The sequence below is a fragment of the Leucoraja erinacea genome, chromosome 1, assembly GCF_028641065.1.
Source record: "Leucoraja erinacea ecotype New England chromosome 1, Leri_hhj_1, whole genome shotgun sequence".
Lineage (NCBI taxonomy): Eukaryota > Metazoa > Chordata > Chondrichthyes > Rajiformes > Rajidae > Leucoraja > Leucoraja erinaceus.
This window is the reverse complement of record NC_073377.1, coordinates 71,019,274-71,043,477: the sequence shown is the minus strand read 5'-3', so window position 1 is coordinate 71,043,477 and position 24,204 is coordinate 71,019,274. Positions and strand designations below refer to the sequence as shown.

Genomic DNA, 24,204 nt, shown 5'->3' with positions numbered 1-24,204 from the left:
GATTAAGCAAAAGATCAGTTAGCAATCTAAATAGTTTTAAGCCATACCATCAGATCTAATGCACCTGGCCTATAACATCAGGTGGTAATTTGATGACTGTTCAAGCAAGTTGGAAATACTTAAATTCCCATATTCTGTTGTAGAAACATAGAAAATAGGAGCAGGTGTAGGCCATTCGGCCCTTCGTGCCAGCACTGACATTCAATATGATCATGGCTGATCATCCAAACTCAGTACCCCGTTTTGGCTTTTTCCCCATATCCCTCGATTCCTTTAGCCCCATGAGCTAAATCTAACTCTCTCTTGAAAACATCCAGTGAATTGGCCTCCACTGCCTTCTGTGGCAGAGAATTACAGATTCACAACTTCCTGGGTGAAAAAGTTTTTCCTCATCTCAGTCGTAAATGGCCTACCCCTTATTCTTAAACTGTGACCCGTGGTTCTAGGCTCTCACAACATCGGGAACATTTTTCCTGCATTTACCCGGCCCAATCCTCTAAGAATCTTATATGTTTCAATAAGATTACCTCTCATCCTTCTAAATTCCAGAGTATACAAGCCCGGCCGCTCCATTCTCTCCACATATGACAGCCTACAATGCTGCATTGAAAGCCTACAATGCTGCTTTGACTGCACAGATTGGAATGTGTTCAGGGAAGCAACAACAAGCACTCGATGAGTATACAGACACTATCATCATATGTCAGCTTTTGTGAGGACAGTTGCATTCCCACGAGGACCCGGATCTGGTTCAACAATGACAAGCCCTGGTTTACAGCAGAATTCAGATAGCTCTGCCCGTCCAAAGATGAGGCCTACAGGAGCGGGGATGCAGACCTCTACAAGGCCAAGTACATGCTGAGAAGAGGATGTAGAAGAAGAAGAGTCTGTCTGAATGTCTAGGGATGTCTGAAGAAGGGTTTTGGCCCGAAACGTTACCTATCTCCTTTGCTCCATAGATGCTGCTGCACCCGCTGAGTTTCTCTAGCATTTTTGTGGACCACCCACTTACAGCCTGTTTCCAGTCTGCAAAGACCGGGCTCTTGTCCACTACCCACCCCCTCCTTGCTGCCCATCATCAGTCTGGCCACTTCTACATCACCAACAATAGAAATTGAGGAGGTGGAGAGGCTGTTCAGAAGACTGAAAAGCCGGAAATCTCCAGGACCGGACAGTGTTTCCCCCTCTACTCTCAAGCTCTGTGCCGAACAACTGGCACCGATCTACACAGACATTTTCAACCAGTCTCTGCAAACCTGTACTGTTCCTGCCTGCTTCAGAGTCTCCACTATTGTCCCTGTATCTAAAAAGACAAGGTCTTAATGACTGCAGGCCTGTCGCACTGACCTTTGTAGTCATGAAGACCCTTGAAAAACTTGTGCTGGCCAAGCTGAAAAATATCACGAACTCCCTGCTGGACCATCTACAGTTTGCATATCGGGCCAATAGATCGGTGGATGATGCAGTCAACCTGGGCCTGCACTTCATCCACAAGCACCTAGGCCACCATAGGACGTATGCAAGGATTTTGTTTGTTGATTTTAGCTCTGCATTCAACACCATTGTGCCAGAGCCACTACACGCCAAACTCTCCAACTTGACTGTGCCTGAACCCTCACTTGGTGGAGATATGTGAAAAGAAAGAGATTAGTTAAAACAAATGTAGGTCCCTTGCAGTCAGAAACAGGTGAGTTGATCATGGGGAACCAGGATATGGCGGACCAATTGAATAACTACTTTGGTTCCGTCTTCACTAAGGAAGACATAAATGATCTGCCGGAAATAGCAGGGGCCCGCGGGTCAAAGGAGGTGGAGGAATTGAGTGAAATCCAGGTTAGTCGGGAAGTGGTGTTGGGTAAATTGAATGGATTAAAGGCCGATAAATCCCCCAGGGCCAGATAGGCTGCATCCCAGAGTACTTAAGGAAGTAGCTCCAGAAATAGTGGATGCATTAGTAATAATCTTTCAAAACTCCTTAGATTCTGGAGTAGTTCCAGAGGATTGGCGGGTAGCAAACGTAACCCCACTTTTTAAGAAGGGAGGGAGAGAGAAAACGGGGAATTACAGACCAGTTAGTCTAACATTGGTAGTGGGGAAACTGCTAGAGTCAGTTATTAAAGATGGGATAGCAGCACATTTAGAAAGTGGTGAAATCATTGGACAAAGTCAGCATGGATTTACGAAAGGTAAATCATGTCTGACGAATCTTATAGAATTTTTCGAGGATGTAACTAGTAGCGTGGATAGGGGAGAACCAGTGGATGTGGTGTATCTGGACTTCCAGAAGGCTTTCGACAAGGTCCCACATAAGAGATTAGTATACAAACTTAAAGCACATGGCATTGGGGGTTCAGTATTGATGTGGTTAGAGAACTGGCTGGCAAACAGGAAGCAAAGAGTAGGAGTAAACGGGTCCTTTTCACAATGGCAGGCAGTGACTAGTGGGGTACCGCAAGGCTCAGTACTGGGACCCCAGCTATTTACAATATATATTAATGATCTGGATGAGGGAATTGAAGGCAATATCTCCAAGTTTGCGGATGACACTAAGCTGGGGGGCAGTGTTAGGTGTGAGGAGGATGCTAGGAGACTGCAAGGTGACTTGGATAGGCTGGGTGAGTGGGCAAATGTTTGGCAGATGCAATTTAATGTGGATAAATGTGAGGTTATCCATTTTGGTGGCAAAAACGGGAAAGCAGATTATTATCTAAACGGTGGCCGATTGGGAAAGGGGGAGATGCAGCGAGACCTGGGTGTCATGGTACACCAGTCATTGAAGGTAGGCATGCAGGTGCAGCAGGCAGTAAAGAAAGCGAATGGCATGTTGGCTTTCATAGCAAGAGGATTTGAGTATAGGAGCAGGGAGGTTCTACTGCAGTTGTATAGGGTCTTGGTGAGACCACACCTGGAGTATTGCGTGCAGTTTTGGTCTCCAAATCTGAGGAAGGACATTATTGCCATAGAGGGAGTGCAGAGAAGGTTCACCAGACTGATTCCTGGGATGTCAGGACTGTCTTATGAAGAAAGACTGGATAGACTTGGTTTATACTCTCTAGAGTTTAGGAGATTGAGAGGGGATCTTATAGAAACTTACAAAATTCTTAAGGGGTTGGACAGGCTAGATGCAGGAAGATTGTTTCCGATGTTGGGGAAGTCCAGGACAAGGGGTCACCGCTTAAGGATAAGGGGGAAATCCTTTAAAACCGAGATGAGGAGAACTTTTTTCACACAGAGAGTGGTGAATCTCTGGAACTCTCTGCCACAGAGGGTAGTTGAGGCCAGTTCATTGGCTATATTTAAGAGGGAGTTAGATGTGGCCCTTGTGGCCAAGGGGATCAGAGGGTATGGAGAAAAGGCAGGTACGGGATACTGAGTTGGATGATCAGCCATGATCATATTAAATGGCGGTGCAGGCTCGAAGGGCCGAATGGCCTACTCCTGCACCTAATTTCTATGTTTCTATCACAAAATTCCTGACAGACAGGAAGTAGCATGCGAGGATGGGAAAGCACATCTCGGACCCGCAAACCCTCAGCATAGGAGCCACTGCGAGGCTGCATACTCTCCCCTCTCCACTTTCTACACCAATGACTGCACCTCCACTGACTCCTCTGTTAAGCTTCTCAAGTTTGCGGATGACACAACCCTGATTGGACTGATCCAGGACGGGGAGGAATCTGCCTACAGACAGGAAATGACACAGTTGGCGTCCTGGTGCCTTCGTAACAACCTGGTGCTCAATGCTCTTAAGACAGTGGAATTGATTGTAGACTTTAGGAGAACTCCCCCTCCCCTCCCCCAACTCACTATCAACAACACCACAGTCACATATGTGGAACCATTATCTCCAAAGACCTGAAATGGGGGCCATCATCGACTTCACAGTCAAAGAGGCCCAACAGAGGATGTACTTCCTGCAGCAGCTGAGGAAACACAATCTGCCACAGGCAATGATGGTCCAATTCCATATGGCCATCGTAGAGTCTGTCCTCACCTTTTCCATCATAGTCTGGTTTGGCTCAGCCACCAAGCACGACATCCGGAGGCTGCATCGAATCGTCCGATCAGCTGAGAGATTGGTGGCTGCAACCTTCCCTCCCCCCCCCCCCCCATTGACGAACTGTACACTGTAAGGGCCAGGAAGCGAGCGGGTAAGATCATCTCTGACCCCTCTCCCCCTGGCCACAAACTCTTTGAATCACTTCCCTGTGACATATACATAGAAAATAGGTGCAGGAGGACGCCATTCGGCCATTCGAGCCAGCATTGCCATTCATTGCAATCTTGGCTATTCGTCCCCAATCAATAACCCGTGCCTGCCTTCTCCCCATATCCCTTGATTCCACTAGCCTCTAGAGCTCTATCTAACTCTCTCTTAAATCCATCCAGTGATTTGGCCTCCACTGGCCTCTGTGGCAGGGAATTCCACAAACTCACAACTCGCTGGGTGAAAATGATTTTTATCACCTCAGTCTTAAATGGTCTCCCCTTTATTCTAAGACTGTGGCCCCTGGTTCTGGACTCGCCCAACATTGGGAACATTCTTCCTGCATCTAGCTTGTCCAGTGCTTTTATAATTTTATATGTTTCTATAAGATCCCCCTCATCCTTATAAACTCCAGTGAATACAAGCCTAGTCTTTTCAATCTTTCCTCATATGACAGTCCCGCCATCCCAGAGATCAATCTCGTGAACCTACGCTGCACTGCCTCAATCACATGGATGTCCTTCCTCAAATTAGGAGACCAAAACTGTACACAATATTCCAGATGTGGTCTCACCAGAGCCCTATACAAATGCAGAAGATCCTCTTTGCTCCTATACTAAAATCCTCTTGTTATGAAGGCCAACATTCCATTAGCTTTCTTCACAGCTTGCTGTACCTGCACGCCAACCTTTAGTGACCGGTGTACAAGGACACCCAGGTCTCCCTGTACCTCCCCCTTACCTAAGCTAACCCCATTGAGATAAAAATCTGCCACCTTGGTTTTGCCACCAAAGTAGATAACCTCACATTTATCTATATTGTACTCTACCACGCATCTGCCCACTCACTCAACCTGTCCAGGCCTGTCCACTGGAAGGTGACTCCGGACTATCAAAGCTGCCTCAGCCAGGCATAAAACAGCTTTTTGTCCATGAGTAGTAGCTCTACTAAATAACCAAAAGTCTGCAGCCTCATTTTGCTCTCGTATTTTAATTCATTCATATGTTTAAACTGTAATGTTTATTATTAACGTTTAATGTTTTATGTGTCATTCTTAATTGTTACTGTATGTCATGTTGTTACTTGCGAGCGGAGCACCAAAGCAAATTCCTTGTATGTGTACATACTTGGCCAATAAACTTATTCATTCTTCTTCTTCTTCATTCAGGTGACCAGGTTCTTTATTGGCACAGGTACGATAGATGTCCTTTCGAACTTGCGTGGTTTCTGGTTAGCAACAGCATACCACTAACTCTTTCTGTTGTGTTTTGTGTGGAACAAAAGAATAATTACAAAGATAGACACGAAAACCTGGGGTAACGCAGCGGGTCAGGCAGAATCTCTGAAGAAAAGGAATAGGTGACGTTTTGAATCAAGACCCTTCTTCAGACCCGTCTTGACCTGAAATGCCACCTTTCCTTTTCTCCAGAGATGCTGCCTGACCTACCGAGCTACTCCAGCTATTTGTGCCTATCTTTGGTTTAAACCAGCATCTGCAGTTCCTTCCTACACAAGTGAATAAAGTTCACGTCACTGAACAAAGTCCGACTGAGTCTATTGATGCAACAGTGCAGGACATCTGAATGCAATTGCAAGATTTCTAAGTTTAATTGCACATGTTTAAACACCAGAAGACTAGAGTCACAAGGCACAGATACAAGCCCCTTTAGTCCACCCTGTGCCTAACGACCTTCAGGTAATCATTTGCACTAATCCCATTTACCAGCCACTTAGTCCTCGGCTATCTCTACCTAAACTCAATACCACTTAAATGTTATGAGAATCTCAGCCTACACTGTCCTCTCCAGATACTGTGTTCTAAATTTCAACTACACTCTGGGTGAAAAAAATCTTCCTTGTGATACAGCGTGGAAACAGGCCCTTTGGCCCAACTTGCCCTCACTGGCCAACACGTCCCAGCTACACTAGTCCCATCTGCCTGCGTTTGGCCCATATCCATCCAAACCTACCCATATCCATGATGTTGTGATAGTCCCAGCCTCAACTACCTCCTCTGGCAGCTTGTTCCATACCTCACCACCCTTTGTGTGAAAAGTTACCCCTCAGATCCCTATTAATTATTTTCCCCTTCACCATAAACCTATGTCCTCTGGTTCTCTAGACGTCTTGCTCGTCACCACAAACCTATGCTCTCTGGTATCAAACATCTCTGCTGTAAGGAATAGTTTACCAATGTCTACTTTATGCTATCAAATTTACATATAAATGATCCTGAGTGGGTTCGTCTTGCATGTCCAAGACCTCACAGGATACTTGTGAATGGCCTTTACTTCACTTGCTGCATCATTGGAAAGTACACACATCATTAGGCATGTTCAAGACTGTGTCCAGGCAATTGTGTGGGAGAAAGGACATGGGTCTGGTTGGAATCAAGATAGAGTAACATAAACCGAAGGGACAAAGATGCATATTGAAACTTCCTTGTTTCCCTAGTCCAGAAGCTGAGACCTCGTCAGGGAGCAGTCAATGAAAACATACTTGTTTTGAGTGTCCAGCATCAGAACAATGTGATCCAATGCATTGGAAATTGTGTCAGTCCATGCACACGTACATACCAATTAGGACTGAAAGCACCTGGTCAAATTTCCATTGGGGATTAATTCAGTGATCAAATAGTCAAAATTATGATCCATTCTGGAAACTTGATTTTTATACAGTGCTGGAAAAATGTACCTAATATTTTCTAAGCTTTTATTTTGAATATGTGAGTCAAATGGAACAAAGTGTTAAAAAATCTAAACACCAGATAAAATCAGTCACTCAACCAATACACCAAGGCAATAAGTGGCTGGCAGGAAATTGTTGGGAAAGAACAAACACAACAACAATAGAATGCACAGCATGCAACAGGAGTAGTTACATAAATTTCGATTTTCCTGACAGAAATGGAAGATTGTGTGATCGATCATAAGGCGTATTAATGTTTAGAACACGTATTACAGTCTGCAAAAATAACAAAAAACATCTGGGCTCTCATTCACTGTCCTCTTTAAAGCAGCAGGTTGAGGTATATAAAGCAGCTGATCAGGCTGAACGAACGTGAAAAGATGGCTCTTAACTCATGCAAAAATATATCCTAGTCAGAATCATACAGCTTGGAAACAGGCCCCTCGGCCCAACATTTTTACAGTTTTTAATCTTATATTTGCTTTTAAGATCGATACACACTGGTTGTGCTTGCAGAAATCTGTGTTGTGTGACTGCTTATCAGTACATTGTCCTGTCTGTATGTTGAGCCACGTCAAAGAAGATTTTCTGTTACGACAGACAATAAAGTTTTCTGAATCTGAATCTGAACTTGCCCACAATGAACAACATGTCCCATCTACACTAGTCCCACTTGCCTGCATTTGGCCCATATCCCTCTAAATCTGTCCTATCCATGTGCCTGTCTAATTGTTTCTTAAACATTGCAATAGTCCCTATCTCAACTACCTCCTCTGGCAGCTCGTTCCTTACACCCACCGCCCTTTGTGTGAAAATGTTACCCCTCAGATTCCAATTAAATCTTTCAATCAGTGGTCTTTGAAGTGGATCTGTTCAAGTGAGGAAAAGAAATGCCATGGAGGACACAATTTCTGTTTGATAGAAGATAGCAACACTAGAAATTCTGCACACTGTCAACTGAAAGGCTTGGTGAAATAGGGTGATGATGGAGATTAGGGGGTGACCATGAAGATAGGAGAAGATTATGTTGGAGGAAATAATTGAACTAATGGATTCAATGATGGAATGGGTGAATGTGGAGTTAATTTTCAACAATTTATCTTCATGTTTACCCACCTCCCCTGCCATTCATTGCTTTTTATAAAATTACTGAATCCCTCACCATCAACATTGTGGTGAAAGGACACCATTGACCAGAGACTTAAATGGACCAACCAGATTTCTAAAATAAACGGATTGCTGTAAAATGGGATACATCTCCCAAAAGTCTTTCCACAATCATCGTGACATACAACCGACGTGATTGAATATTTTCTCGTGCATCTGTGCATTTAGCTTCATTACTGTTGCAGGGCTCAACACCACTGAAGGCAAAATCATATGTCTCAATTGATTATCCATCCAGCATATTAAACTATTACCCCCCTTCCGTTTCTTTGCATTCTAGCTGCAGTGTATACCATCTACAAAACCAATCGCACCAACTTAAGATTGGTTTGAGAGCTTGTCCAAAATTCAAACCTCCAGCAACTAGGGCAAAAGATGCACGTCACCACCAAGCTATTGAAGTTAAGGGTCTGTCCCACTTGGGCGTTATTTCTGCGTCATTTACGCGACAGCATTTACACATCACGACGCACAACGCGCACATGGCACGTGGTGAGACGTGGGGGCGTAGGTAGTGAAGCGTGGTAGCGCAAGGTGCCCCAGGATTTGGGGATTCGCAAAATCCTCGTGCACCACCTACGTGACGAGGAAATGACGCCCAAGTGGGACAGGCCCTTTATCCTCCAACTTGCACACACCTCTTACATGGAAATAGTAATTCCCTCATTGTTGCTGGATCACACTCCCAGATCTGCCTAGATCGTGCTTTCAAAAGAAAGACTGCAGAGAAGTTAAATCACCAATCATGTTCCTACAAACCATTAGGGAAGGGCAATAAATGCCTTTTGCAACATGCCATGTTGTTAAAATTGGAAATGCATTATAAAACGGCATTTTACACGTGATCATCACATTCACTGCAGTGGTATAGGAGAACAATTTGTTTAACTTTAACATTATTTGTAGAACCATTACCTGGTAAACTCAAGCACATTCAGCAGTTCATATTTTTCTTCGTGTCCAAGCTATAATAGAAAAAAGACTGATGAAAAGATCAAACTTAAACCAGTTGATCTGCACTTTTCAGTTATGTATCTCAGAACCTGTTACACAGGTTAAAATATAGACACAGACACTGATGAAAAAGAATGAAAGGCAAGTGTTTTTGATTGGTTTTGCTTCATGGTATCAGTCATAGAGCACGAAAACAGGCCCTTCAGCCCAATTTGCCCATGCCGACCAAGATGCCCCATCTAAGCTAGTCCCATGTGCCCATTAGCCTATATCCCTCTAACTCTTTCCTATCCATGTACCCGTCCAAATGTCTTTTAAATATTGATATTGTACCTGCCTCAACTACCTCCTCTGGCAGCTCGTTACATATACCCACCCACCTTCTGTGTGGAAAAAGGTCGCCCTTCAGGTTCCTATTAATAATTTCCCCTTGCATCTTAAATCTATGTCCTCTGGTTCTTGATTTCTATACTCAGGGTAAAAGACTGAGCATTCATCATATCTATTCCCCTCATCTATCTATTTATATATGCAAATATAAATATATATCTATATTACTAAAAGTCTGTTCTTGACCGGTTTTGGCGATCTGTGCTGCGATTTCCGAGAGAACGCCACCACCTACGGCCGTCATTTTTGGCCACCTTGCTCAGAGCCCCCCTCCGCCGCATGTGTGCCGAGGATTTTTCCAGTCGATGAAAAATGACAGAGATATTAATGATTTTACAAAATTCCCCATTCTCTCTGCAGCCCCCGCTGGTGGCAGGGGGGGGATGGACTATAAAACCAGGAAGTGAGTGTAGTGCCTCAATTAGTTTGCAAGCTGGAGGAAGGCAGAGGGTCATGTTTCTCTGGGCTGTGAATAACACTGAACACATGTGCACACAACTGTGAGTAAGTACGCTTAATGTGGTTTGAAAATGAAAATCTGGTTAAAGTAAAAAAGAACTGCCTGCAAATGGCTGTTTGGGGGGGTTTGGGTTGAAATAAAAAGGCACTCTCTCTCCCCCCCCCCCCCCTCCTCTCCCCCCTCCCCCCCCCCCCCTCCTCCCCCCCCCCTCTCCCCCCCCCCCCCTCCCTCCCCCTCACTCTCTCCCTCTCTCTCTCTCTCTCCCTCTTTCTTCTCCCCCCCTCCTCCCCTCCATCCCCTCCCCCACCATCCCTCCCCTAAACCCCCCTCCCTCTGCACATCCCTACCCCCTCCCCCTCCCTCCCCTTCACCTCCCCCCCTCTCCCCTCACCTCACCCCCTCTCAGCACACCCCCTCACCCCCCTCCTCTCTCCCTCTCCTCCCCCTGTCCTCTCCCCCCTCTCTTTCTCCCCCCTATTTTTTCTCCCACTCCTCCCCTCCATCACCGTCCCTCCCCTAAACCCCCCTCCCCGCCACACACCCCTACCCCCTTCCCTCCACCCTCCCCACCTCCCCCCCTCTCCCACTCCCCCCACCTCACCCCCTCACTCTCACCCTCTCTCTCTCTCCTCACCTCCACCACCACCTTTCCCCTCACCCACCCTCCCTCTTCTCCTCCTCGCCCACCCCCCTCTCCCTCTTGCCCCTCTCTCTGTGTCTCTGCCCCTTCTCTCTCTGCCCTCACTCTCTACCCCCGCCCCCTCCCCCCTCTCTAGGTGTGACTGCAAGTTGGGGGCAATGCGTCAGTAGATAAGGTGTTTATGGGGAAAAGGAGCAAATTAATAATATTAATATAATATCAAGGGGGGTAATTAGCGTGAGTGCGGGGTGCGGGGGGGAGAGATAGTTAGTGTGTGTGACACTGCATGCCGCCTCCCCCCCACAACTGCATGTTGGGGGAACAGATCTGCACTTGGTCTAGTAATTACTAAAACTAACATCATGTTTGTTGGTTTCTATGCCGGTTTGTACCTATAATTGCGCGAAACCGGTACACCACAGCGCTACATTTTTTGGCCCACCTTACCCACCATTGTCCTGCGATGCCAATTTGTTCAGATTGATGCCATATTTTACAAGTTATTTAAAACTTTACAAAAACAACTTTAAAAATGTGCCCAGTCAGTCAGCAGTGTTCCACCCTACAATGACATCACAATGGGATCCCGAATTTCATTTACATAAAAAGTTGTTTTTTTTAAATCACCATTTTCATTGTGTGTGAGGGGGGGGGGAGGGGGGGGGAAGGGGAATAGAGGGAGAGGAGGGGGGGGAGGGAGTGATTGAGGGGTGTAAGTGACTGAGGTTAGGGGAAAGGAGAGGGAGGGAGAGGTGAGGGAGTGGGGGAGGGGAGGGTAAAGAAGAGGGAGGGTGAAGGAGGGAGAGGGAGTGCTGGGGGACGAGGGGGAATGGAGGAGGATAGGGGTAGGAAGAGGGATGGCGAGGCACAGTTGGGGAGTGTTGCCGTGACTCGTGTCACAACGGGGATCTCTGGCATCACAACGACGTGGCACGCCGGCACAGTTGGGGGCTATGGGCGAGTGGTGGAATATTGCGTTGGGGGAACGGGGCCCAACAGGTCCCGCTTGGTATAGTGATTATATAAATCTCTACAAGATCATTCTTCGGCCGAAACGTCACCTAACCTTTTTCCCCCCAGAGATGCTACCTGACCTGCTGAGTTGCTCCATCATTTTGCATCTAAACCAACTTCTATACTCAATACCCTGACTGATGAAGGCCAACGTACCAAAAGCTTTCTTGACCACCCAACCTATTTGTAACACCACCTTCAGGAAACAATGTACCTGCATTCGTAGATCCCTCTGTTCTACAACACTGCCCATAGCTACGCCTTGGATTTGGATTGGATTTGGCACATGCATGGGCCCCAGCTACGCTTGCTTCTTTTTAGGGTACGTCGAACAATCCTTGTTCGAGACGTAACGTGACCCAATCCCTGAACTCTACATTGACAACTGCATTGGTGCTGCACCCATGCAGAACTCACTGACTTCATCCATTTCACCACTAACTTCCATCCGGCACTCAAATTCACCTGGACCATTTCCAACATCTCCCTACCGTTTCTAGACCTCACAGGTAACAGACTACTGACCGACATCTACTGCAAACCCACTGCCTACCATGGCTATCTGGACTACACTTCTTCCCACCCTGCTCCCTGTAAGGACTCCATTCCCTACTCCCAATTCTCCGTCTCCGCTGCATCTGCACCCAGGATGAGGTGTTCCAAACCAGGGCATCGGAGATGTCCTAATTCTTTGGGGAACGGGGGTTCCCCTCTTCGACTACAGGTGAGGCTCTCACCAGGGTCTCTTCTATATCCTGTATCCGCTCTCCGCTCTCACTCCCCCCCCCCCCCCCCCCCCCCCGCCCTGTAACAAGGACAGAGTCCTCCTTGTCCTCACCTTCCAACCGTCACATTCACCAAATAATCCTCTGACATTTTCGGCGCCTCCAACAGGATCCCACCACTGGCCACATCTTCCCATCTCCTCCCCTTTCGGCTCTCCGCAGAGACCACTCCCTCCGTAAATCCCTGGTTAATTCGTCCCTTCCCACCCAAACCACCCCCTCCCCAGGTACTTTCCCTTGCAACCACAGGAAATGCTACACTTATTGCTTTACCTCCCCCCTTGACTCCATCCAAGGCCCCAAACAGTCTTTCCAGATGCGGCAGAGGTTCACCTGCACCTCCTCCAACCACATCTATTACATCCGCTGCTCTAGGTGTCAGCTGCTCTACATCGGAGAGACCAAGCGCAGGCTGGACGATCGCTTCGCCCAACACCTCCGCACAATTCGCATTAACCAACCTGATCTCCCGGTGGCTCAGCACTTCAACTACCCCTCCCATTCCGAATCCAACCTTTCTGTCCTGGGCCTCCTCCATGGCCAGAGTGAGTCCCACCGCAAATTGGAGGAGCAGCACCTCATATTTCGCTTGAGTAGTTTAAACCCCAGCGGTATGAACATTGACTTCTAACAATTTCATGAAGTCCTTGCTTTATCCCTCCTTCTCCTCCCCATCCCAGCTCTCCAACAGCCCACTGTCTCCGCGCCTCTTCCTTTCCTCTTCCCGCCCCCCCCCCCCCCTCACCCCCACAGTCTGAAGAAGGGTCACCTATTCCTTCGCTCTATAGATGCTGCCTCAACCACTGAGTTTCTACAGCATTTTTGTCTACCTTCTAGACTAATGCATATTACTCTAGTTAATATCCCAACACATCCTTAACTCATTTTGTAAAATACATTACACAGTATTGTGATTTTATTCTGTGAATCTGCTCAATGTGAAGGTGGAGTGGGAAATATCACTAGGTGAGCCAGCTGCTAAACCATTGGGATTTAACTTGGATAGTGGATTATCAGAGATTTTCTGAATCACTCTTGTCATCCAAGTGAGGTTCAGAGATGGAAACATACCAGCAAAAATCTTCATTCAATTAAGTAAGTGTTTGAGTACAACACCTGTGAATAATAATCGATTATTGCATGGCTGGACTCCCTATCTTCCTAAATAAAGCAGCATTTATTTGTATTGTGTTACATCAACCAAAATACACATTGCGCGAGTATGTCTCATTGCACTGACCTCAAAAAAATGAATGCTCAATTAAAAATAATCTTCATATAATAGTATCAGGAAAAATTAATCATCCACAGAACAGATAGGCAATCATTTTGTTGAATGCACTTTGATGAATCCGACAATGGTCAGCAGTTGATCTGGCACAAGTTATAAATAAAATCTCAAAGTTATCTCCAAAATGGATTGGCACCTACAGTTTGATTACTTTCTGCAATTCAGAGAAAAATGCCCTTTAAACCTTACAAGGTTAAAATATCTACAGGTTCTGAAAAGATATCTACAGGTTCATGATACGACTGCATCAGTATCAACAAAATGATTTTGAACTATGGCGATGGGAGTAGACAGCCTCAAGTAATCTTAAGATTCAAATGTTTAAGATTTTGAGTCAAAGATCATACAGAGTGATATACTTACAGCTTCTATAATCACACCATTTGGAGTTCGTCCGCTGAACACAAAGCCCAATTGTTTTGCTGCTCTTACTAGTGCTCCTTCATCTACAAAATAAAATGATTGCATCTTTGTTCATACATTATAAAATGTTATAAAGCCGACTTGTACAATGCCACAACCAGTAATGTTATACACAAACTACCCAACTCCACATATTTGAAACTAAATATCTACAATTGTATGCCACATCAGCCACCAATATATTCTTTGTGTGCAGCATACAAACAAAGTAAAAATCGAGAAAGACAATTTCATAGGAGGAGCAATTTACTTAATTCACCTTTGGATTGGTCAAAGTATTACTCTTCCAATCTTTTTTCCACGAGTAGTAGCCAAAAACAACCAACAATCAGTAGCCTCCTTTTGCTCTGGTATTTTACTTAATTCACATGGTTAATCAATAATAGACACATAAAAATTAGGTGCAGGAGTAGGCCATTCGGCCCTTCGAGCCTGCACCGCCATTCAATATGATCATGGCTGATCATCCAACTCAGTATCCCGTACCTGCCTTCTCTCCATACCCCCTGATCCTCTTAGCCACAAGGGCCACATCTAACTCCCTCTTAAATTTAGCCAATGAACTGGCCTCGAATACCCTCTGTGGCAGAGAGTTCCAGAGATTCACCACTCTCTGTGTGAAAAAGGTTCTTCTCATCTCGGTTTTAAAGGATTTCCCCTTATCCTTAAGCTGTGACCCCTTGTCCTGGACTTCCCCAACATCGGGAACAATCTTCCTGCATCTAGCCTGTCCAACCCCTTAAGAATTTTGTAAGTTTCTATAAGATCCCCTCTCAATCTCCTAAATTATAGAGAGTATAAACCAAGTCTATCCAGTCTTTCTTCATAAGACAGTCCTGACATCCCAGGAATCAGTCTGGTGAACCTTCTCTGCACTCCCTCTATGGCAATAATGTCCTTCCTCAGATTTGGAGACCAAAACTGTACGCAATACTCCAGGTGTGGTCTCACCAAGACCCTGTACAACTGCAGTGAACCTCCCTGCTCCTATACTCAAATCCTTTTGCAATGAAAGCTAACATACCATTCGCTTTCTTCACTGCCTGCTGCACCTGCATGCCTACTTTCAATGACTGGTGTACCATGACACCCAGGTCTCGCTGCATCTCCCCTTTTCCAAGTCGGCCACCATTTAGATAATAGTCTGCTTTCCCGTTTTTGCCACCAAAATGGATAACCTCACATTTATCCACATTATACTGCATCTGCCAAACATTTGCCCACTCACCCAGCCTATCCAAGTCACCTTGCAGTCTCCTAGCATCCTCCTCACAGCTAACACTGCCCCCCAGCTTAGTGTCATCCGCAAACTTGGAGATATTGCCTTCAATTCCCTCATCCAGATCATTAATATATATTGTAAATAGCTGCGGGGTCCCAGCACTGAGCCTTGCGGTACCCCACTAGTCACTGCCTGCCATTGTGAAAAGGACCCGTTTACTCCTACTCTTTGCTTCCTGTTTGCCAGCCAGTTCTCTATCCACATCAATACTGAACCCCCCATGCCGTGTACTTTAAGTTTGTATACTAATCTCTTATGTGGGACCTTGTCGAAAGCCTTCTGGAAGTCCTGATACACCACATCCATTGGCTCTCCCCTATCCACGCTACTAGTTACATCCTTGAAAAATTCTATAAGATTCGTCAGACATGATTTACCTTTCGTAAATCCATGCTGACTTTGTCCAATGATTTCACCACTTTCCAAATGTGCTGCTATCCCATCTTTAATAACTGACTCTCACAGTTTCCCCACTACCGATGTTAGATTAACTGGTCTGTAATTAGCCCATTTTCTCTCTCCCTCCCTTCTTAAAAAGTGGGGTTACTTTTGCTACCCGCCAATCTTCAGGAACTATTCCAGAATCTAAAGAGTTTTGAAAGATTATTACTAATGCATCCACTATTTCTGGAGCTACTTCCTTAAGTACTCTGGGATGCAGCCTATCTGGCCCTGGGGATTTATCGGCCTTTAATCCATTCAATTTACCCAACACCACTTCCCGGCTAACCTGGATTTCACTCAATTCCTCCAACTCCTTTGACCCGCGGTCCCCTGCTATTTCCGGCAAATTATTTATGTCTTCCTTAGTGAAGACGGAACCAAAGTAATTATTCAATTGGTCCGCCATATCCTTGTTCCCCATGATCAACTCACCTGTTTCTGACTGCAAGAGACCTACATTTGTTTTAACTAATCTCTTTCTTTTCACATATCTATAAAAACTTTTGCAGTCAGTTTTTATGTTCCCTGCCAGTTTTCTTTCATAATCTATTTTTCCTTTCCTAATTAAGCCCTTTGTCCTCCTCTGATGGTCTTTGAATTTCTCCCAGTCCTCCGGTATGCTGCTTTTTCTGGCTAATTTGTACGCATCATCCTTCGCTTTGATACTATCCCTGATTTCCCTTGTTATCCATGGATGTACTACCTTCCCTGATTTATTCTTTTGCCAAACTGGGATGAACAATTTTTGTAGTTCATCCATGCAGTCTTTAAATGTCTTCCATTACATATCCACCGTCAACCCCTTTAGAATTAATTGCCAGTCAATCTTGGCCAATTCACGTCTCATACCCTCAAAGTTACCTTTCTTTAAGCTCAGAACCATTGTTTCTGAATTAACAATGTCACTCTCCATCCTAGTGAAGAACTCAACCATATTATGGTCACTCTTGCCCAAGGGGGCACGTACAACAAGATTGCTAACTAACCCTTCCTCATTACTCAATACCCAGTCTAAAATAACCTGCTCTCTTGTTGGTTCGTCTACATGTTGATTTAGATAACTATCCCGCATACATTCCAAGAAATCCTCTTCCTCAGCACCCCTGCCAATTTGATTCACCCAATCTATATGTAGATTGAAGTCACCCATTATAACTGTTTTGCCTTTGTCACACGCATTTCTAATTTCCTGTTTGATACCATCTCCAACTTCACTACTACTGTTAGGTGGCCTGTACACAACACCCACCAGCGTTTTCTGCCCCTTAGTGTTTCGCAGCTCTACCCATACCGATTCCACATCCTCCAAACTAATGTCCTTCCTTTCCATTGCATTGATCCCCTCTCTAATCAGTAACGCCACCCCACCTCCTTTTCCTTTCTCTCTACCCCTCCTGAATATTGAATATCCCTGGATGTTCAGCTCCCAGCCTTAGTCACCCTGGAGCCATGTCTCCGTGATCCCAACAATCGTAATGTTTTATTATTAATGTTTAATGTTTTATGTATCATTCCTGTCACTGTATGTCATTTTGTCACTTGCGGGTGCAGCACCAAGGCAAATTCTTTGTTTGTGAAAACTTGTCCAATAAACTTATTAATTCAATTATTCATTCATTCGTTTTTTTTGGAGCATGAACTTGGCTGAACTACACGTTACTCAAACCAGAATTAAGGAATTATTATTAAAACAATGGGTAAAATGCAATGCACTGTTGACATACATACATTTCTCAAAAAATGTCTCTAGTTTAAAAATTGCTAGATATTTTTCTAGCAAAAGATCTTTGCAAATGTCTGCAGTTAGCTGCTATTTCTCAAACTACAATCCTTTACTCAACTTTCTCCCTCTCCCTCACCAGAATTAATTTAGGTTAATCTCATTGCAAGACTTACACATTTGTGACCTAAAAAGTTATTCAATGGTTGAGCCATAAGCAGGATGCAGGGTTTAAGAGGGCACTGTGCTGACGATACACAAAAAAGCTAGAAACTCAGCGGTTTCTATGGAGCGAAAAAAGTTTCGGGCTAGACTGATTAAAAAAGGGAAAAGGAGGAGGAGCCCGAAGGCTGGGGGATGCTAGGATATTTTTTCATAGCAAAAGATCTTTTCCTCCAATTTCCGGTGCTGCTGCTCGCTGTGGCCAAAGACCCAGGTCGGAGACGGAGCAGTTAAGTGCTGTGTTTTAATCTTGGTTATTGCGGACTGAGCGGAGGTTTCGGCAAACCGATATTTGGTCTCACCGATATAGATCCTTCTATTTTTCCCTCCGCACCTCTCGTAGGTCAACGGAGTTTGTTTGCATCTCTCTCCCTCATCAAAGTTCTACTAAATGAAACTAGTGGCAATTTACATGCATCCTATTAATCTCACAACTTGCCTTGGAACGGCAGAGTGCAGTGTGTGGGGTCACTGAAGGAATGGGGGCGATGGGAACTGACTTCTGTGTACACATTTGTGACCTAAAAGCAGTTATTCTGAGGAGGAGAGGAACCCCCGTTCAGCCATATTTCAGATGTCCTGGTGTGGAGGAGCAAATGCGGCGTAGACGAGGAATTGGGAGTAGGGGATGGAGTCCTTACAGGAAGCAGGGTGGGAAGTTCCAGATAGCCATGGGAGTCAGATGTCGGTCAGTCTATCACCTGCAATGGAGATGGAGGTCAAGGAATGGTATTGTCGGAAATGAAGGTGTATCAACCGGATCAGTCAGTTGTGTGCGGGTGCAGGAGGTGGCACCAAAGCAGTCGTCGATGTAGCGGAGGTAGAGGTCGGGGATGGGGCCCTGGTATGTATTGAACAAGGATTGCTCGACGTAACCTACAAATAGGCAGGCATAGCTGGGGCCCATGCGTGTGCCCAGGAAGTATCTAGGGTTTGGGTTTCAGAGTGATTGGGTATTAGAAATCAACATCCTGCAATTTAGGAAGCTTATTTGGCAAATGTATTATCCAGTTTTAAGAAGTGCATTAATTTACTTTAGGTGAAGTAACATTGACACAAGAAACTACAGACAAAAGACAATGTGCGGGTCAGGCAGCATTTCTGAAGGACGTGCGTAGGCAATGTTTCAGGTCAAGTCTGTGTTTTCACACAGAGAGTGGTGAATCTCTGGAACTCTCTGCCACAGAAGGTAGTTGAGGCCAGTTTTTTGGCTCCATTTAAGAGGGAGTTAGATGTGGCCCTTGTGGCTAAAGGGTCCAGGGGGTATGGAGAGAAGGCAGGTACGGGATACTGAGTTGGATGATCAGCCATGATCATATTGAATGGCGGTGCAGGATCGAAGGGCCGAATGGCCTATTCCTGCACCTATTTTCTATGTTTCTATGTAAGGGTCCCGACCCAAAACGCCACCTATCAATGTCCACCACAGATGTCTGATCCTCTGAATTTGTGTGTCTTTTTATGGTGAAGTAATGCCTGGGTAAGCTATCTTTGGATTAAAGTTAATTTTGCTCAAACATACACATGGCAGTGAAGGCAAAAATCCAACTCAGTTTACTTAAGACAATGACTACATGCTGGGGATCAATTCCTCTAAAGTCACTCTGTATCTTGCATTAGTGACATTAATGCAATGTGATATGGGCATTAACTCAAATGGGTACAGTAACACTGTGGCTTCGATTGGTATTAAGAGTCCTTCCTGCTCTACGTAATTAAACCACGGGTTGAGACCTAGCGTAACGTCGGCGATCATTTCGCTGAACGCCTCCGCTCAGTCCACCTAAACCTAGCTGATCTCCCGGTTGCTAAACACTTTAACTCACCCTCACATTCCCACACTGATCTTTCTGTCCTGGGCCTCCTCCATTGTCAGAGTGAGGCCTGAACGCAAATTGGAGGAACAGCCTCTATATTTTGCTTGGGCAGCTTACATCCCAGCGGTATGAATATTGACTTCTCTAACTTCACGTAACCCTTGCTTTCCCTCTCTCTCCATCCCTCCCCTCTTCCGAATTCTCCGACCAGACTGTCCTCGATTACATTTTATCTCTGTTTGCCTTGTTATTATTTTATCCTAGCTAACAATGATCTATTCTATATATTTTTTGATATCCAGCCCCTTTGTCTCATTTTCACCTCCTTATCTCTGCATCTCCTTCTCCCCTAACTCAGTCTGAAGAAGGGTCTTGACCCAAAACGTCACCCATTCCTTCTATCCATAGATGATGCCTGTCCCGCTGAGTTACTCCAACATTGTGTGTCTGTCTTCGGTTTAAACCAACATCTGCAGTTCCTTCCTGCACTACTCAGCAAAATAACTCTTTTGAGGTATCAGGGGGAATACAGGAGTCTAACATTTTAAAAAAAATCACACCACATGGAAATGTATTCACTTTCCCTTGCTGAAGTAATTTAACATGACTAAGCAGCTTTAATTACAAATAATGTAAAGATCTTACAGATACAAATGTTCCAAGCGATTAGACAAAATTTAGTAGCCCTCTGGGTACCTATAATCTGCAGTTTTGGAACTTGGATGAGGTTTTTTTTTTAATGTATAAACTGCCAAAATAAAACAGCACTTTAGAGGCAGGTCCTTGAACCTCAGAATACACATTAAACAGATAATGAACCAATACAAAAATCCAGCCTCATTTACAGTGCCCTCCATAATGTTTGGGACAAAGACCCGTCATTTATTTATTTGCCTCTGTACTCCACAATTTGAGATTTTTAATAGAAAGAAATCACACGTGGTTAAAGTGCATATTGCCAGATTTTAATAAAGGCCATTTTTATACATTTTGGTTTTGCAATGTAGAAATTACAGCTGTGTTTATATATAGTTCCCCCATTTCAGGGCAACGGAATGTTTGGGACACACGGCTTCACAGGCGTTTGTAATTGCTCAGGTGTGTTTAATTGCCTCCTTCATGCAGGTATAAGAGAGCTCTCAGCACCTAGTCTTTCCTCCAGTCTTTCCATCACCTTTGGAAACATTTATTGCTGTTTATCAACATGAGGACCAAAGTTGTGCCAATGAAAGTCAAATAAGCCATTATGAGACTGAGAAACAAGAATAAAACTGTTAGAGACATCAGCCAAACCTTAGGCTTACCAAAATCAACTGTTTGGAACATCATTAAGAAGAAAGAGAGCACTGGTGAGCTTACTAATCATAAAGGGATTGGCAGGCCAAGGAAGACCTCCGCAGCTGATAACAGAAGAATTATCTCAATAATAAAGAAAAATTCCCAAACTCCTGCGACAGATCAGAAACATTCTTTAGGTGTGGATTTGTCAACGACCACTGTCCACAGAAGACTTCATGAACAGAAATACAGAGGCTACACTGCAAGATGCAAACCACTGGTTAGCCGCAAAAATAAGATGGCCAGTTTATAATTTGCCAAGAAGTACTTAAAAGAGCAACCACAGTTCTGGAAAAAGGTCTTGTGGATCAGATGAGATGTAGATTAACTTATATCAGAGTGATGGTAAGAGCAAAGTATGGAGGAGAGAAGGAACTGCCCAAGATCCAAAGCATACCACCTCATCTGTGAAACACGGTGGTGGGGGTGTTATGGCCTGGGCATGTATGGCTGCTGAAGGCACTGACTCACTTATCTTCATTGAAGATACAACTGCTGATGGTAGTAGCATAATGAATTCTAAAGTGTATAGACACATCCTATCTGCTCAAATCCAAACAAATGCCTCAAAACTCATTGGCCGCCATTTCATTCTACTGTAAGACAATGATCCCAAACATACTGCTACAGCACAAAGGAGTTTTTCAAAGCTAAAAAATGGTCAACTCTTGAGTGGCCAAGTTAATCATCCGATCTGAACCCAATTGAGCATGCCTTTTATACGCTGAAAAGAAAACTGAAGGGGACTAGCCCCCAAAACAAGCATAAGCTAAAGATGGCTGCAATATAGGCCTGGCAGAGCATCACCAGAGAAGACACCCAGCAACTGGTGATGTCCATCAATCGCAGACTTCAAGCAGTCATTGCATGCAAAGGATATGCAACAAAATACTAAACATGACTACTTTCATTTACATGACATTACTGTGTCCCAAACATTGTGGTGCCCTGAAAAGGGGGGACTATGTATAAACACAGCTGTAATTTCTACATGGTGAAACCAAAATGTGTAAAAATGGCCTTTATTAAAATCTGACAATGTGCACTTTAACCACATGTGAATGCTTATATTACAAATCCCAAATTGTGGAGAACAGAGGTAAATTTGCCAAACACCTCCGCTCAGTCAGCAATAACCTACCTGAACTCCCGGTGGCTCAGCACTTCAACTCCCCCTCCCATTCCCAATCCGACCTCTCTGTCCTGGGTCTCCTCCATTGCCAGAGTGAGCAACACCGGAAATTGGAGGAACACCACCTCATATTCCGCCTGGGCAGCTTGCATCCTGATGGCATGAATGTTGAATTCTCCCAATTTTGCTAGCCCTTGCTGTCTCCTCCCCTTCCTTAACCCTCGAGCTGTTTCCTCCCATCCCCCCACCCTCGGGTTCCTCCTCCTCCCCTTTTTCCTTCCTTCTCCCCTCCCCCCCCCCATCAGTCTGAAGGAGGGTTTCGGCCCGAAACGTCGCCCATTTTCTTCGCTCCATATATGCTGCTGCACCCGCTGAGTTTCTCCAGCAATTTTGTGTGCCTTAAATAAATAAATGATGGGTATTTGTCCCAAAAATTATGGAGGGAGCTGTGTATGGAAAAAATACTACTCGATGAAAGTAGGCTTGCCTTTATAGGATGATCACCTACTTCTGCAAGTAATGGACACTTTCCAAGTCACTAATACCTAGTGCATTTGTGGCATCATTATTTCCCTCGTATTGTCATCAAAACACTGGATATTGGTGACTTAAACAAATCCATAACACATAGGAATGATCTAAAAATGTTGAAAATACCATAGCATCTTCAGTAGTCATATAAATGACAATCTATATTTAATAGTGCTATGGAACTAACTTAATAAAGAATGAAAATGTGTTCTAATTCACATTAATATTTTCATAGCTGAAGTTGGAGGTGATCTCTTGCAACGGCACATCTCTACCAGATGAGCTCACTGCATTTTACACCCGTTTTCTGCACCAAGGTATTTCTCCTCTTCCCTCCCCCCACCCCCCATTCCCCGTTTGCTCTGTCCCATACATTTCAGTGGTAGATGTCAGATCTGCTTTCATGGGGCTGGATGGAGACCCTGGACAGATTCTGACACAGTGTGCCAATCAACTGGCCACGGTCTTTGCCAACATCTTCAACCTCTCACTTCAACAGTCCACTGTCCCACATCTGCTGCGATGAAACCTCCATCCAGTCCTCAAGGAGAATGAAGCGACCTGTCTCAATGCCCATGCCCCAGTAGCTCTGACGTTGAACAGTGGTCTCAAAAACTGCTAATGGCCCACATTAGCAACAATCCCCCATACAATCTAGAGCCTTTTGCATGCAGGGAAAATAGGTCTTTAGAGTATGTCAATGCCCGTTCATTACATTCCGTTCTGAATCAACTTGAAAGTAAGAACATCTTTGTCAAGATGCTATTCATTAACTACAGCCTTTTTGACGTATCTATCGGCAACTCGCTTCTGAACTTCTTGATTGACCGGCCTCGGTAAGTTAGTAAGTCGTGATATTTCCTTCCCCATGACCCTCAGGGTTCAATACTTAGTCCACCGCTCTACTCCCTGTACATCCATAACTGTGTGGCCATGTAGAGCTCCAATTTGACCATTAAATTTGCCGATTATACCACTCATGTCAGCCAGATCAATAACAAATGGATCAAAACTGGATGAGTGAGGGCACAAACTGTTAGAATCCTCAAAGTGCAATGCAATTTGGCAGCACTAGATGCTTAAATTGCAACACTACCATAAATTTAGTTTAAAAATCCTAACATAAGATTTTGATTAAGTTCCCAAGTTTGTGCTTGGAACAGTGTGGAAATAAATTACGTTGAATCATATACAACAGTGCTGCAACCTAGCTGCAAAGAAAAAGCATATTTTAAAAATGCACAAGCTTTTAATTACAGTACAACTATTCAACATAATTCATTTGACTCATTTGGTATTAATTCTCACCTGGGGATGAGGCTTGGTAGATTATCCTGTCAGCAACCCTCTCAGGCACAGCCGTATGGCAAATTGCCAACATTGTTAAAAACTCGCAGATCACTGGTGCTGTGGGCTAAAATGTTATGAAAAGATTAACAACGTTCAGGAAAAGAAAATGTCAGCTAGATTTACTGGGACATTAATATTTCTCAAGAGAAATTGGGTTCTAATTGCATACTTCACCGTGCACTAATGTGATGGTCTTAGCTCAATTCTGCTCCTCTGATCGGGAATACCCATTTATAAAATACTGTCCCATTTACCTACTGAGGAAATTCACCGCAATCATCGTATCTGTGGTTGATTTGTATACACGGTGAAGAGGTATTTGGAGGATACCATCATTCTCGCACTGCAT

At 44.6% G+C, this 24,204-nt stretch overlaps 1 protein-coding gene across 4 annotated transcripts in view; it reads right to left on the bottom strand.

Annotated features, from left to right (window-relative positions):
• The window catches only part of atp8a1 (ATPase phospholipid transporting 8A1), a 301,017-nt gene that overhangs the window by 128,750 nt on the left and 148,063 nt on the right, over positions 1 to 24,204 (bottom strand). For all 4 annotated transcript variants that reach the window (XM_055636910.1, XM_055636888.1, XM_055636895.1 and 1 more), the window contains 3 exons: positions 23,814 to 23,919; positions 13,960 to 14,042; positions 8,978 to 9,027 (listed from right to left, as the gene is read on the bottom strand). In XM_055636910.1, the coding sequence (XP_055492885.1) occupies positions 8,978 to 9,027; positions 13,960 to 14,042; positions 23,814 to 23,919 (239 nt within the window). The remainder of the gene's footprint in view (positions 1 to 8,977; positions 9,028 to 13,959; positions 14,043 to 23,813; positions 23,920 to 24,204) is intronic.